At 42.3% G+C, this 15,937-nt stretch overlaps 1 protein-coding gene across 3 annotated transcripts in view; it reads right to left on the bottom strand.

The window, feature by feature from the left end:
• The window catches only part of atp10d (ATPase phospholipid transporting 10D), a 320,634-nt gene that overhangs the window by 147,444 nt on the left and 157,253 nt on the right, over positions 1-15,937 (bottom strand). For all 3 annotated transcript variants that reach the window (XM_041213647.1, XM_041213766.1, XM_041213726.1), the window contains one exon: positions 12,748-12,942. In XM_041213647.1, coding sequence (XP_041069581.1) covers positions 12,748-12,942 — 195 coding nt within the window. The remainder of the gene's footprint in view (positions 1-12,747; positions 12,943-15,937) is intronic.

Genomic DNA, 15,937 nt, shown 5'->3' with positions numbered 1-15,937 from the left:
TCCCCTCAGGATCTTATGATTCAATAAGATTACGTCTCATTCTTCCAAATTCCAATGGATAGTGGCCCAACCTTTCTTCACAAGAAAATCCCTTCATCCAAGGAATCAGTCCAGTGAATCTTCTCTGAATTGTTTCTAATGCAATTATATCCTAGGAAGACCAAAACTATACACAGTACTCCAAATGTGTTCTCACCAATGCCCTGGCAAATCTTCCCTTTGTAAATAAACAACATTCCATTTGCCCTCCTAATCACTTGCTGTACCTGCTTACTAACTCTCTGTGATTCAAGTACCAGAACATCAAGATCCCTCTGTACTGCAGAGTTCTGCAATCTCTCTCTATTTAAATAACATATAATTTTCTATTCTTCCTGTCAAAGTGTATGAGTTCACACTTTCCCACATTAAAATCCATCTGCCAAGTTTTTGCCCACTCACTTAACCTATGTATATCCCTTTGCAGACTCCTAAAGTCCTCTTTGCAACTTACTCTCCTACCTATCTTTGTGTTATCAGCAAGTTTTGCAACAATACATTTGGTCCCTTCACCAAAGTAATTGATATAATTGTAACTTGTTGAGGCCCCAGCGATCCCTGTGGCATTCCACTAGTACCAGCTTGCCAACCTGAAAAGATCCTACTTAGGCCTACTCTCTGCGTCTTGTTAGCTAACCAATCCTCAATCCATGCTAGTGTGTTACCCCCTGCACCATGAGCTCTAATTTTGTGTCGTGATGTGGCACCTTGTCAAATTCCTTTAGGAAATCCAAGCATATCACATCTACAAGTAACCCTTTGTTTGTTACTTACTCAAAAATTTCTAATAAATTAGTCAAACGTGATTCCCTTTCAGAAAACCATGTTGACTCTGCCTGACTGCATGAAAATTTTCTAAATGCCCTGCTATAACCTCCTTAATATGCGACTCTAACATTTCCTTATGACAGATATTAGGCTAACTGGCCTGTAGTTTCCTGCTTCCTGTCTCCCTCCTTTCTTGAATATATTCACTATTTTCCATTTTAATAAGACCCTTCTAGAATCTAGGGAATTTTGGAAAATTACAACCAATGCATCTACGATCTTTGGAGGCACTTCCTTTATGATCCTAGGATGAAGTCCACCAGGATCTGGGACTTGTCAGCCTTTAGCTCTAATAAAAACAAAAAAACTGCGGATGCTGGAAATCCAAAACAAAAACAGAATTACCTGGAAAAACTCAGCAGGTCTGGCAGCATCGGCGGAGAAGAAAAGAGTTGACGTTTCGAGTCCTCATGACCCTTCGACAGAACTTGAGTTCGAGTCCTTTAGCTCTAATAGTTTTCTTAGTACCCTTTCCCTGGCGATTGTTTTAATTCTTCCCTCCCTTTCACCTCTTGATTTATAAGTATTTCTGGGGAGTTTTTTTCTGGCTTCTATAGTGAAGAGAGACACAAAATACCTGCTCAATTCCCCAGAGGACCAATGTTCACTTTAGATAATCTTTTCCTTTGTAATCACCTGTTGAAACTCTTACCATCTATATTTATATTTCTAGCTAGCTTTCTATCACATTTCTCCCTCATTAAAAATAGTATCAAATTGGAAGAAAAAGTGTAATTCTCTTAGTTAGCCACGGATGGTGTACTGTCTCCTAGAGTCTTTCCTTCTCACTGGGATGTATATTTGCTGACTGTTATGAAAATCTCTTTAAATGTCTGCAGCTGCATCTCTATTGAATTACCCCTTAACCTAATTTCCCAGTTCACTTTAGTCAGCTCTCTCTTCAATCTTTGTATTACCTTTCTAGCATTCTCCAACTGAGCATTTGATAGAAGAATGTTCCAAGGGTCAGTAACTGTGAAGAAGTGTTTTGCTCTCCCAATAAAAGTACCCCGGTCCCATCGAGGCACTTTGGTATCAATATTCAACAACACTTCTCCAGTCATTTTATATTTTTCATTCACTCGCCGCTGCCTCCTCCCACGCCTTCATTTAAAACACTGCAACCGAAGGGGTGTGACTGCCTTCTGCAACAAAGTGTCTGTAGCTCAGCCACCAGCTTGTGGATTCTGAGCTGAAGCTCCTTGAGCTGCAGGCACTTATTGCAGATGTGGTTTCCAGGATCAGGCCAGTGTCAACCAGCGCCTACACACTGCAGTTGTAACACATCACCTGCCTAGCCACCATTATTGTGTTTAATTATCTAATTAATTAATTTTCTTAACTAAATTTTAATTAATGCCTTTAAATTTTAATTAATTAATAGTGGAGACGATGGCATAATGGTATTGTCGCTGGACTAGTAATCCACAGAGCCAGGGTAATACCCTGGGGGACAGGGTTCGAATCCCGCCACAGCAGATGGTGGAATTTGAATTTCAATAAAACTCAGGAATTTAAAGTCTAATGATGAGCATAAAACATTGTCGATTGTTGTAAAAACCCATCTGCCTCACGAATGACCCTTAGGGAAGGAAATCTGTCGTCCTTACCTGGCCTAATGTGATTCAAACCCACAGCCCTCTGTAATGACTTAGAAAGCCACTCAGTTCTATCAATCCGCTATAAAGTCACAAAAAAGATTGAAACTGAAAGGACCACCAGACATCGACCTAGGCATCACAACGGCAAACTCAGCCCTGTCGACCCTGTAAAGCCCTCCTTACTAACATCTGGGTCTAGTGCCAAAAGTGGGGACTGTCTCACAGACTAGTCAAGCAACAGCCTGACATAGTCATCCTCACGGAATCATACCTTACAGATAATGTCCCCAGGCACCACCATCACCATCCCTGGGTATGTCCTATCGCATCAGCAGGGCAGACCCAGCAGAGGCGGTGGCACAATGATATACAGTCGGGAGGGAGTTGCCCTGAGAGTTCTCAACATTGATTCCAGACCCCATCCAGTCTCATGGCATCATGGGCAACAGAACCTCCTGCTGATTACCACTTACTGGCCTCCCTCAGCTGATGAATCAGTGCTCCTCCTTGTTGAACACCACTTGGAGGAAGCACTGAGAGTGGCAAGGGCACAGAGTGTACTGTGAGTGGGGGACTTCATTGTCCATCACCAAGAGTAGCTCGGTAGTGCCACTACTGATCAAGCTGGCCAAGTCCTAAATTACATAGCTGCTAGACTGGGTCTGCAGCAGGTGGTGAGGCAACCAACAAGAGGGAAAAACATAATTGGCCTCATCTTCACTAACCTGCCTGCCACAGATGCATCCGTCCATGACAGTATCAGTAGGAGTGACCACTGCATAGTCGCTGGGGAGACAAAGTCTCACCTTCACATTGAGGATACCCTCCATCGTGTTGTGTGACACCATCACTGTGTTCAAACAGATCTAGCAACTCAAGGCTGGGCATCCATGAGATGCTGTGGGCCATCAGCAGCAACAGAATTGTACTCAAACACAATCTGTAACCTCAAGGCCCGGCATATCCCCCATTCTACCATTGCTATCAAGCCAGTGGATCAACCCTGGTTCAATGAAGAGTGCAGGAGGGCATGCCAGGAGAAGCACCAGGCATACCTAAAAATGAGTTGTCAACCTGGTGAAGCTGCAACACAGGTCTACCTGCATGCCAAAGAGCATAAGCAGCAAGTAATAGACAGAGGTAAGCGATCCCACAATCAACAGATCAGATCTAAGCTCTGCAGTCTTGCCACATCCAGTTGTGAATGGCAGTGGACAGTTAAACAACTCACTGGAGGAGGAGGCTCCATAAACATCCCCATTCTCAATCATGGAGGACCCCAGCAGATCAGTGCAAAAGATAAGGCTGAAGCATTTGCAACAATCTTCAGCCAGAAGTGCCAAGTGGATGATTCATCTCACCTCCTCTGGAGGTCCCCAGCATCACAGATGCCAGTCTTCAGCCAATTCGATTCACTTCACGTTATATCAAGAAATAGCTGATGGCACTGGATAATGTGAAGGCTATGGGTCCTGACAATGTTCCGACAATAGTACTGAAGACTTGTGCTCCAGAACTTGCCGCGCCATGAACAAAGCTGTTCCAGGACAGCTACAACACTGGCATCTACCCGGCTATGTGGAAAATTGCCCAGGTAAGTCCTGTACACAAAAAGCAGGACAAATCCAACCCAGCCAATTACTGCCCCATCAGCCTACTCTCAATCATCAGTGAAGTTATGAAGGAGTCATCAACAATGCTATCAAGCAGCACTTGCTTAGCAATAACCTGCTCACTGGTGCTCAGTTTGGGTTCCGCCAGGGCCACTCAGCTCCTGACCTCATTACAGCCTTACTCCAAACAGGGACAAAAGAGCTGAACACCCGAAGGTGAGGTGAGAGTGACTGCTCTTGACATCAAGGCCGCATTTGACCGAGTGTGGCATCAAAGAGCAAAACTGAAGTCAATTGGAATCGGGGGAAATCTCTCCATTGGTTGGAGTCATACCCAAGGAAAGATGGTTGTGGTTGTTGGAGGTCAGTCATCTTAGCTCCAGGGCATCACTGCAGGAGTTCCTCAGGGTAGTGTCCTCGGCCCAGCCACCTTCAGCTGTTTCATCATTGACCTTCCTTCCATCACAAGGTCAGAAATGGAGATGTTCGGTGATGATTGCACAATGTTCAGCACTATTCGCAACTACTCAGATACTGAAGCAGTCCATGTCCAAATGCAGCAAGATGTGGACAATATCCAGGCTCGGGCTGACATGTGGCAAGTAACATTTGCAACACACACCATCACTGAATCCCCCTCCTATCAATATCCTGGGGGTTACCATTGACCAGAAACTGAACTGGGCTAGCCATATAAATACTGTGGCTATAAGAGCAGGTCAGATGCTAGGAATCGTGCGAAGAGTAACTCACCTTCTTATTCCCCGAAGCCTGTCCAACATCTGCAAGGCACAAGTCAGGAGTGTGATGGAATACTCCCCACTTGCCTGGTTGAGTGCAGCTCCAACAACACTCAAGACGCTTGACAACATCCAGGGCAAAGCAGCCTTTTTGATTGGCACCACATCCACAAACGTTCACTCCCCCCACCACCAATGCACAGTAGCAGCAGTGTGTACCATCTACAAGATGCTCTGCAGGAATTCACCAAGGCTCCTTACACAGCACCTTCCAAACCCACAACCGCTCTCATCTACAAGGACAAGGGCAGCAGATAGATGGGACCACCGCCTGAAATTCCCCTTCAAGCCACTCACCAGCCTAACTTGGAAATATATTGCTGCTCCTTCACTGTCGCTGGGTCAAAATCCTGGAACTCTCTTCTTAACAGCACTGTGTGGGTGTACCTATATCACATGGACTGCTGCGATTCAAGAAGGCTGCTCATCACCACCTTCTCAAGGGATGGGCAACAAATGCTGACTCAGCCAGCGAAGCCCACATCCCATGAATGAATGAAAAAAATCCTGGTTGTGCCTATTCTTATAATTTCTATTAATGCTCTACTTACTCTACTGATGCACCAGCCAATCACCAACCTGCTTTCCTGTGATGTCACACCTAGATTTTTATTTTACATAAGCCAGGCTTTGAACCTACAACCTAGCTGCAGCTAACTCTTTTAAGCCTTGCACTGTCTCATTCCTTCCTAAAGCGAAGTTTTGCTCTCTCCGCTGCTCTTTAAGTCTCGTTCTGTCCCATTCCTTCCAAAAGGTAGTCATGCTCTCTGCTGTGCTCTTTATGCCCTGCTCCACTCTCCCTCCTTTATGAACTGAACCAGGAACCTCCTAAGATGACTCATTCTGAGAAGTGCTTTGATGAACATTTACCAGCAAAGACCGAGTGCATCCAAAACAATTAGTACCAAGTTTTCATTGTCTATCTGCACCTTCTATTTTTTGAAATCAATAAATGACATTTCAATCAGAGGGCCCAGACCTGAAGGAGTTTGGGGGCAGAGAGGCAGAGCAGCTGGAGCTTGGAGGGAGAATGCATGTGTAGTAAGAAAAATCCTAAAGTTATGTCAGGTCAGGAAAGGTATTGATTGGTGAGTAGCTGGTGAATGTTTTCCTTTTGGAAGATCTTTATTTCTGTTAAGGGTAGGTACTTTAATAAATAGAGGCTTGGCAGGACACCTCAGTCCCATTGCATGTACATCCTGTGACATGTGGAAGCTTCAGGGCAATGCTCAACTCTAGGACAACCAAATCTGCAGGAAGTCTTGTCATCTGGAAGAGCTTGAGCTCCAGATTTTAGAGCATGTACAACAGCTGGCATCACTGCTGTGCAATCTACAGCACTGAAAGCTACATGCATAGACTACTTCTGGGGGGGCATCACCCCATAGCTTAAGAGCGTATAGGCAAAGAAGGAATGGGCGATGGCCAGACAGTGAAGGAAGACTATGCAAGTATTAGTGAAATCTCCTGAATATATCTCGCTTTCCAATTGGCATTCAGTTCTGAATAGGGCTGAGGGTGTTGGAACCTCTGGGGAGTGCAGACAAAGCCAAAAGCAAGGCACAACAGGTGACTCAGCAGCACTTGCTGGGGTGGAGTGGGGTTGGGTCGGGGCGGGGTAGCGTGGGTGGTGGTGTGGTTGAACGAAGATCGGGAAAGCAACAGTGAGAGGAGATTCAATCGGAAGGGGATTCAACAGGATTTCTACAGTTGCAGATATGCTTCACAAATGGGCTTCCCAGATGGTTGTTGCTTTCTTGATACCAAGGTCAGTGAATGCAGAACACTCTGAGAGTATAGGGTGAACAGCCAGATGTCATGGTCCATAACGGTACCAATGGCATAGATACAAAGAGCGATAAAGTCCAACAGGAAAACTTTAGGGAGCTCAGAAAGAAACCAAGAAGCAGGGCCTCAAAGGTAGTAACCTCCAGACTATTCCCAGTGCCATGTGCTAGTGACTATAGGAGTAGAAGGACAGAACAAACGAATGCGTGGCTGCAGAGATGATGCAGAAAGGAGGGCTTTAGATTTTTAGGGTATTGGGACTGGTTCTGAAGAAGATGGACCTGCACAGGTGGGACAGGTTGAATCTTAACTGAGTAGAAACCAATGTCCTCGGACGGTGGTTTGCTAATGCTGTCGGTGGGGGGCTGGGCAACAGGATGTAGAATTAGTAAGGGGCAAAAAGATGCACAAAGGATTAGGAGACACAGTTAGCATGAGAAGAAATATGTATTGGGGGTGCCAGACTAAAGAGAATACAATAACATCTAAGTTAAGTTTACAGTGCTTATATGTTTTTTTCCTATTCCTTCAGGGGTTGTGGGCTCCACTGGCAAGGTCACCATTTGTTGCAGATCCCTTATTACCCTTGAAAGATAGTGGCCTTCTTGAATACAGCTGCAGTCCATTGGTTGTAGGTACACCCACAGTGCAGTTAAGGAGGGAGTTCCAGGATTTTGATCCAGTGACAGTGAAGGTATGGTGTGATACTTCCAAGTCAGGATGGTGTGTGGTTTGGAAGGGAACTTGCAGGTTGTGGTGTTCCCATGCATCTGTTGCCCTTGTCCTTCTAGGTGAAAAGCTGCAGGATAAAACTACAGTCATTGATGGGGGTCACAGCAAGAATGGAGTGGTAAGTATTTTACTGGTATTTTAACCCTGAAATGTGCTCAGCAAGCATGAGGGGTTAAAACTGGGGCTCCCACATGGTGTGTTACTTGGAGGGAGCTGGCAGGTGCTGCCTTTGTCCTTCTAGATGGTAGAGGTTGTGGGTTTGAAAGGTGCTCTCAAAGGAGCTTTGGTGAGTTGCTGCAGTGAATTTGTATATGGTATGCACTGCTACCACTGTGTTTCGATGGTGGAGGGAGTGAATGTTTAAAGTAGTGGATGGGGTGCCAATCAAGTGGGCTGCTTTTCCTCAAATGGTGTTGAGCTTCTTGAGTGTTGTTGGAGCCACACTAATCGAGGCACGTGCAGACTATTCCATCACACTCCTGACTTGTGCTTGGTAGACAGTGGACAGACTTTGAGGAAACAGGAGGTGAATTACTGGCTGCAGAATTCATAGCGTCTTACCTGTTCCTGTAGCCACAGTATTTATATGGCTCATCCAGTTCAGTGTCCGGTCAATGGTCACCCCTGGCCCCAGGATGTTGATAGTGGGGCTACAGCGAAGGTAATGCCAGTGAATGTCAAGGGGAGATTGTTAGATTCTCTCTTGTTGGAGAAAACAACAAAGGATGATAAATAAGACTAGAAAACTGCAGGGGCCAAAATATATCTTTTTCGAGGGCTCTTTTTGAGATTTTCGTGTGGGCTACTTTTTGGTTTTCGGGGGCTACTTTTTGGTTTTCAGGGGCTCATTTTTCATTCTCATTGCCTCCGTCATTAGGTGATGCACTCACTTAGTAACATTACCTTTTTTATATGTGTTGATTTTTTTTAAAGAATTTCCTTCTTTAGATAGACAAGGTAGCACAAATACTTCTGTATAAAGTGAATGCTGACAAACATGTCAGGATGCTGGCTTTTAAAGGTCCAATTGTGCAAGAATGGAAAAATACACAAATAAATTCTACAGCACCAAGCTAACCATCAGATAAAAAATGGTTTAATTCAAATATACTTCATACTTCAGTACTTTTATTCCCCCAAGGTAATGCACTTCCTTACGTAATCCATGCTTTCATGGGTCTTAGAGTGGAACCTCTTAACATAGAAACAACCTAGTTACATTAAAGCCACATACCACTTTATAGAGGTAGTTAACTCAGCAACTGTTCCCCAAATGCCATACTTTTTACAATGGACATTGATAATCTGTGCATAAACACAGAAACAGACAAAGGTATGCTGTTCGAAATCATGGAATGTTATGGCACAGAAGGAGGGCATTTGGCCAATCGTGCCTCTGCTGGCTTTTTAAGACAGAGCTATCAAATTAATCCCCACTCCTGCATACTCTTTCCTGATGACCTTGTAACTGTTCTCCCTTTGAATATTTATCCAATTCTTCACACCTTGCTGCAAACTATTATTGTTAGTGATTTACGAAAGTAAATTTCTGTCATTAGCAAGAGGCTGAATTAAGTAAGTTTTACAATCAATTTAAGTAAAATACAAAAAAGAAAGAAAAGCAAAAAAATTAAATCATTGGTCAGGAAAAAATTCACCAGCAGCATTGCAGCAAACAGCACCATCATCAATTCACCAGGCAGCCATAATTTCCTTGAGTTTGTCTATTGCTTGAACCACTCATCACTCCCTCTGTTTGATGCAGAAAACCTTACAGACACCTCTATTTCTGAACGCACACTGCAGAGGGTCAAAATCAATAGTCTTCTTGAGAGCATCTCTGCCATGTTGGTATCTTTAAATAATTTGAGAGCCATACAATATAGTTCATTTAGGTGGAGGCTCCACAGTTTCTCCACCTCCTTGGCCTATATCTGCTGCTCCTGCTGCTGCTTCTCTCCCACACAAGCATCTTTGACCCATCTATCCCCTGAGCCAAGTCTCGGCTACAAATCAGGCACAGCGGCTACTGACCTTGGATGAGCATTGCTGAGTGAGGCTTCCTGCTGTTTGTTGCCATTCTGCTCTCCCTCGTCCAGGTTTGGGCTCAGCGTGAGAGCAACAGCAGGACCAGCCAAAATAACTGCTCCAGCTTCTCCGATCACAGGTTCCCTCTCTCCTTGCTGCTTCACCAAGCATAGAATCTGTCTCTGTCAGGAGAGAGTGAAGCTGTGATTGGAGAAGCTGGGGCAGTGAGCATGGGGAAGACGGAATCTGTGGTCGGAGGAGCAGCTCCTAATAAATTCTGTCTCTCCCACTTACGGGGATGACTTTTCTCTCAATTGTCTTTGCTGTCATTGATTTGCTGTCATTGTGGGCTTTTTGTAGGCTTTCAAGGGAGAATTCACTCACTACCCTCATGTATTTTGAACCCTGGAAAGTTGCATGTGCATATAGCCAAAAGGGAATATGATATTGTGGCAATAATGGAGACACGGCTCAACAATGAGCAGGACTGGGAGCAAAGTGTTGGGGAAAAAGAGGGAAGGAAAGAAAAGAGGAGGGGTGGCAGCAATACTGATTAAGGACATTATTACACTGTTGGACAGAGGGACAGAATATATTTGGTGTGAGTAGAAAAACAACAGAGGTGCCATGACACTACTGGGTATATTCAGTAAGACACCCCAACTAGTGGGAAAGATATAGAGCAGCAAATTGTCAGGGAAATTAAAAGTGCAAAAACTATAGTGTAGTGGAAGATTTCAACTATCCTGATGAAGACTGGGATAGTAATAATGCAAAGGAAAGTATGCGCTTTTGAAATGCATTCAGTAGAATTTTCTTGATCAGTATATTTCAGGAATGAGGCATTGCTGGATCTGGTTCTGGGGAATGAGGGGTCAAGTGCATCAAGTGTCAGTAGGGAAACATTTAGGGTATAGTGATTATAGTATTAGATTACTTACAAAAAAGGACAAAGAGCAAGCTAGAATAAAAATACAGAATTGGAAGGGGGCCAATTTCAGTGGGTTGATAACGCATCTGTCCTGAGTAAACTGAAAGCAAAAATTGGCAGACAAAACTGTAATCAAATAATGGGCTGCCTTTAAAGTGGAGATGGTTCAGGCACAATTGAGATACATTCCCGCGAGGGAGAAAGGTAAGGCAACCAAAACCAGAGCTCCCTTGATGACAAGAGAGTAAGTTGAAGCAGAAAAAGCATGACAGGTGTCAAGTTGATGAAATCCAAGTTGAATAGAGAAAGTTTGGCGGGAAAGTGAAAAAGGAAATAAGGGGGGCATAGACAGAGTATAAGAAGAAACTGGCAGCTAACAGAAATGGGATTCCAAAGGTCTCTTATAGACATATAAATAGTAACATGGGAGTAGGAGTGGGGGCTGGAGCCGATTAAAGACCCAAAAGGGGAACTACACATGGAGGCAGAGAGCATGGCTGACATACAAAATGAGTGTGTTGCATGTGTTTTTATCAAGGAAGAAGATGCCACCGAGTTATAATTGAAGAAAAAGTAGCTGAGACACTAGATGGGCTAAAAACTGACAAAGAAGCGATACTAGAAAGGCTGGCTCTACCTAAAGTGGAATATATTTGAGGATATTGAGGGAAGTTAAGGAAAAAATTTCAAAGATACTGGACATAATCTTCCAATCCCCCTTAGATATGGGAAAGCTTTTAGAAACAACAGGCCAAGACAAAATTAACAATCACTTGGCCAGAGGTGGATTAGATAAGGAACGGCTACATGGATTTGTTATTGGCAAATCATGTTTAATTAACTTGATTGAGTTTTTTGATGACGTAACAGAAAGGAATAATGAGGGTAATGCAGATGATGTGGTGTAAATGGACTTCCAAAAGGCTTTTGATGAAGTGCCACATAATAGGTTTGCCACAACGTTGAAGCCCATGGAATAATAGGGACAGTGACTGCATGGATATGAAATTGGCCAAAGGACAGGAAACAAAGAGTAGTGATGAATGATTGTTTTTCAGACTGGAGGAAGGTGTGCAGTGGGGTTTCCCAGAGATTGGTACCAGAACCACTGCTTTTCTTGATATATATTAATGGCTTAGACTTTGGCAACTTGGAACAGGGTACAAATTTCAAAATGTGCAGATGACACAAAACTTGGAAGTATTGTGAACTGTGAGAAGATAAGTGATAAACTTCAAGATGATATAGACAAGCGGTTGGAATGTAATTTCTGTACCCTGTTTAAAGCCTTCTTCACATTCTTCCTAACTTATAGTGCTCAAAATTGGATATAATACTCCACTTGTGGCCAAAATAGTATTATATAAAGCTTCATTGTAACTTCCTTGCTTTTGGATCCTATATCTATCTCTATTTGTAAAGCACAGGATCTAGTACACTAATTGAACCACTTTTTGAACCTGCCCTGCCACCTTCAATGATCTGTGGCAGATGAAATTTAATGCAGAGAAACATGAAGTGACGCATTTTGGGAGGAAAATGAGGAGAGGCAATAGAAAATAAAGAGTACAATTCTAAAACGTTGCGGGGACAGAGCTACCAGGAATATACATGCACAAATACAACCATGTAGCCAGATAGCAAGCCTCTTCCATTCCCTTCAAGAAGGTGAAGGGCAGATGCACAAAAGACTAAATACTGGTATCTGTAGCAACTACTGAATTTCAGCAAGAACTAGAACTTATTGGACAGAGGCCTAGGCAAACCCCAGGTTTGAGATTTTCAGTAATGCTATTACACTGCCCACATTCAGAAAGTTCCGTCAGTGCATGAGCTCCTTAGTTGACAGGGTCTCTGCATGATGAGCAGGTTTCTCACATTACTGAAGCCATATTGCATAAACCTTCTCATAACAGAAGATTTAAAAGTTGAAGGATAGAATAAATTGATTATTTCCTGAGTGAAAGATTTGCAGAAGGTTAGGAGCAACACAAAGGCTTCTTTTATAAGGTTGGTTATTAGGTACAAATTATTTTATATACCAAAAACAAGGTATTGTGGAAGCTGACTCCTGCTGCCAAACTAATTTTTGTAGCATTTTGCTTTTGTTTTGAAGGTTTTACTTGCATAAATACCTATCTTATCAAAAACTAATTTCAGAAAACTGGACACAATTTATTTTGAAATTCATACAAATATTTTATTAAATGCAGTAGCTCCATAAACCTGTTGTGCTGATGGGGTTTTATTATAGATGCATTTGATAATTTGTACGGCCTTAAAAACCACATTTAAACATTACTTGAACTAATACTAACACCTTTACCAAATTGTTGTGCGCTATAACTCTTCTGTCAAAGTGAAGAAAGGGAAATACGTAGACTTACTTGTCATATACTTTAGTTGTTCGGTTGTTTATTTGTTTGTCAAATTTATAGCGGCGGTAATCTTCAATCCCATCCTTAATTGCAATAATTGCAAGAACCACGACCAATGGCAACATGGTTATCTCCTTTTGAAATGCTTCCACTAATGGGACCCAGTTTAGAACAACTATAAACAGGAAGTAAAGGTTTGCAGCCCTGAAGGAACACAGAGAAAAGGAAACTGAAATTAATAAATGAAGACAGACAAAGTTACATTTTTTAAAATTGTTTGCTAATTACGATGACTACATAGTCTACATTTAAATTCAAAGTCACTAATTCATATTTTCTGAATTTTTTAGCATGAAATTTCCCCTTAGGTCTAGTACTTACATTGCATAATTCAAACAATGATATTTTAACCTTTTGCACAAAAGCAAGATTGAATTATCAGGAGTAGACTGAACTATGTTGATCGTAAAGCTACGATTAGTGATAGCAGCAAAATCCAAACTGCTTGGAGTGGTATTCAGCATCCCCCCACCATGCCTTGAAAAGTCCTACTTTCTCAGCGCTCTCCTTTCTGAGCTCACTTGCAGTGGCATAGTGGTATTGTCACTGGGCCAGTATTCCAGAGATCCAGGGTAATACTTTGGGGACCAAGTTCAAATCTCACCAAGGCAAATGGTGAAATTTGAATCCAATAAAAATCCAATTAAAAATCTAATAATGACCAGGAAACGATTGTTGTAAAAACCCATCTGGTTCACTAATGACCTTTAGGGAAGGAAATCTGCTGTCCTTACCTAGACTGGCCTACATGTGACTCCGGACCCACAGCAACATGGTTGACTCTTAAATTGCCCTCTGAACAAGGGCAGTTAGGGATGGACAATAAATTCTGGCCTAGCCAGTGATGCCTGCATCCCATGAATGAAAAAAAAACCTTCTTTGAGAGCTCATAGAAGAGTTACTCTTTCTTTTCACCTTTCTGGGCAACCCAGAACTGCTTACATTAGTAACGCATTTAGACAGCAGAAGACAAGGAGGCCACCATATCATCATTATTGTCATCAATAATTCTTTTGATGAGCAATACAGACATTGCAATCTTCGTCAAAGCGTGATGGTCCAGCACAACTAACACTGATAAATGGGTAGTACATATATGGCTATTCCAAAATGAATGGCTGAGGGAGCATCAGAACACAACAATATTACTAAAAATATTACCAGAGTATGCCTGACTGCTTAACACTTATAATGATTGCACTGGGTCTTATCTACTTTCCTTTGAATAGGGGGATGAAAGGTGTGCAAAGGGAAAATCACAAGAGATGTGCAAGCACTATAAAGGGGTAATTTTAGGGGACTTTAATTACCCAAACATTGATTGGAATAATGTTAGACTAAAGGGTAAGGAGGGGGTGGATTTTCTGAACTGTTCAGCAGAACTTCCTTCCCCAGTAAGTTCTCAGCCCAACTAGAAAGTAGGCATTGCTGGATTTGGTGTTGGGAAATGATGTGGCCAAGTGGACCAAGTGTCTGTGAGGGAACACTTGGGTAAGACTGATCATCACATCATAAGGTTTAGATTTGCAATGGAGAAAAGCAAAGCATGATATTAAGCAGAACATCCACGTTGGAAGAGGGCTAATTTCAATGTGATGAGAGGAATCTAGCCTGCATAAAACTAAATCCAAAACTGACAGGAACAATTGCAATGGAACAATGGGTGATCTTCAAGGAAGAGTGTCTTTAGATACATTCCAAAAAGGGCAAAAGGTAGGGTAACCTAAAACAGGGCTCCTTGAATGATGAGAGAAATAGGGATTATGAGGAAACAAAAAAAAGTGTTATGATGCATATTAGGTGAATTCTTCCAGTGAGAACCAGGTCAAGTACAATAGATTGAGAGGGAAAGTGAAAAGGAAAGTAGACTGGCAAGGAGAGAATGAAATGGCAGCCAACATAAAAGGGAACCCAAAAATCTTCTACTGGCATCTAAATATGCGGGAAGTAAAGGTGGACTGGGGCCATTAAGGATAACAAAAGGTGATATATGCTTGGAAGTGCAGGACAAGGCTACAGTACTTAATGTGTACTTTGCATTAGTGTTTACTGAGGAGAAGGAATCTGACAATATAGCGATAGAATCGAAAATAGCAGAAGCAATGGACAGAGTGCAAATTGAGAGGGAGGTGGTATTGGAAAGGCTGGCTATGCTCAGGGTAAATAGGTCACCTGGTTGGGATGGCTCGCAGCCCAGGTTGCTGAAAGGAGTATGGGTGGAGATAGTGGAAGGGCTTGCCATAATCTTCCAATCTTCCCGAAATAGCGGTGAGGTGCCAGAGGATTGGCGACTGGCAAATGTCACATCCTTATTCAACAAAGGCCATAAAGGATAGTCCTAGCAACTACAGGCCAGTTAGTTTAACATAAATAGTAGGTAAGGTTTGGAAACAATCAGGGAAAAATCAGCAGGTACTTGGAGAGTTTTGAGTTAATTAAGGACAACTAGCATAGATTTGTCAAATGCAGATCATTCTTGACTAATCTGAGTTTTTTTGATGAAGTAACAGAAAAGGTTGATGATGGGAAAAGTGTTCGACAAAAGCAGCACACAAAAGATTGGTTAAAAAAACTGAGGCTCATGGAATAGGAAGGTCATTGTCCAATTGGATTAAAAAAAATGGTTTAAGGATAGAAAACAATGAATCTTGGTAGATGGTTATTTTTCAGACTGGAGGATGATAGACAGTGGCGTTTCCTGAGGGTCAGTGCTAGGACCACTGCTTTTTTTGTAACATATAAATGATTTGGATCTTGAAATACAGAATAGAATTTCAAAATTTGCCAAGTATACCAAGCTTGGAGGAGTGGCAGTAAGGATAATACAAATTGTCTGTGTCATGAAGAGATATTAATGTCTATAATGTTATTGGAAATTATCTTTAAATTGGAATTGTAGTAGGGTTTGTGTCTATGTGGCTTAATTGGATTAAAGGCAGCTAGTTTGGGTGCTCTGACATTTAGTAGTTTTGAGATGTTAATTAGATAAACGTAAGGAGGATAGAAGGTAAAGTGTAAGTTTGCATTTGTTGAATAAACCATTCAAAATAATGGGGAAAATCTTGCACCTAGCTGGTAGACGCCGAGCAATGTATTTATATTGCTAATAAGAGTGGTGGAATGAAAGGACTATTATTAG

Source organism: Carcharodon carcharias, chromosome 1, assembly GCF_017639515.1.
Source record: "Carcharodon carcharias isolate sCarCar2 chromosome 1, sCarCar2.pri, whole genome shotgun sequence".
NCBI classification, from domain to species: domain Eukaryota; kingdom Metazoa; phylum Chordata; class Chondrichthyes; order Lamniformes; family Lamnidae; genus Carcharodon; species Carcharodon carcharias.
The sequence above is the reverse complement of the archived record's forward strand: the minus strand, read 5'-3'. Positions and strand labels throughout refer to the sequence as shown.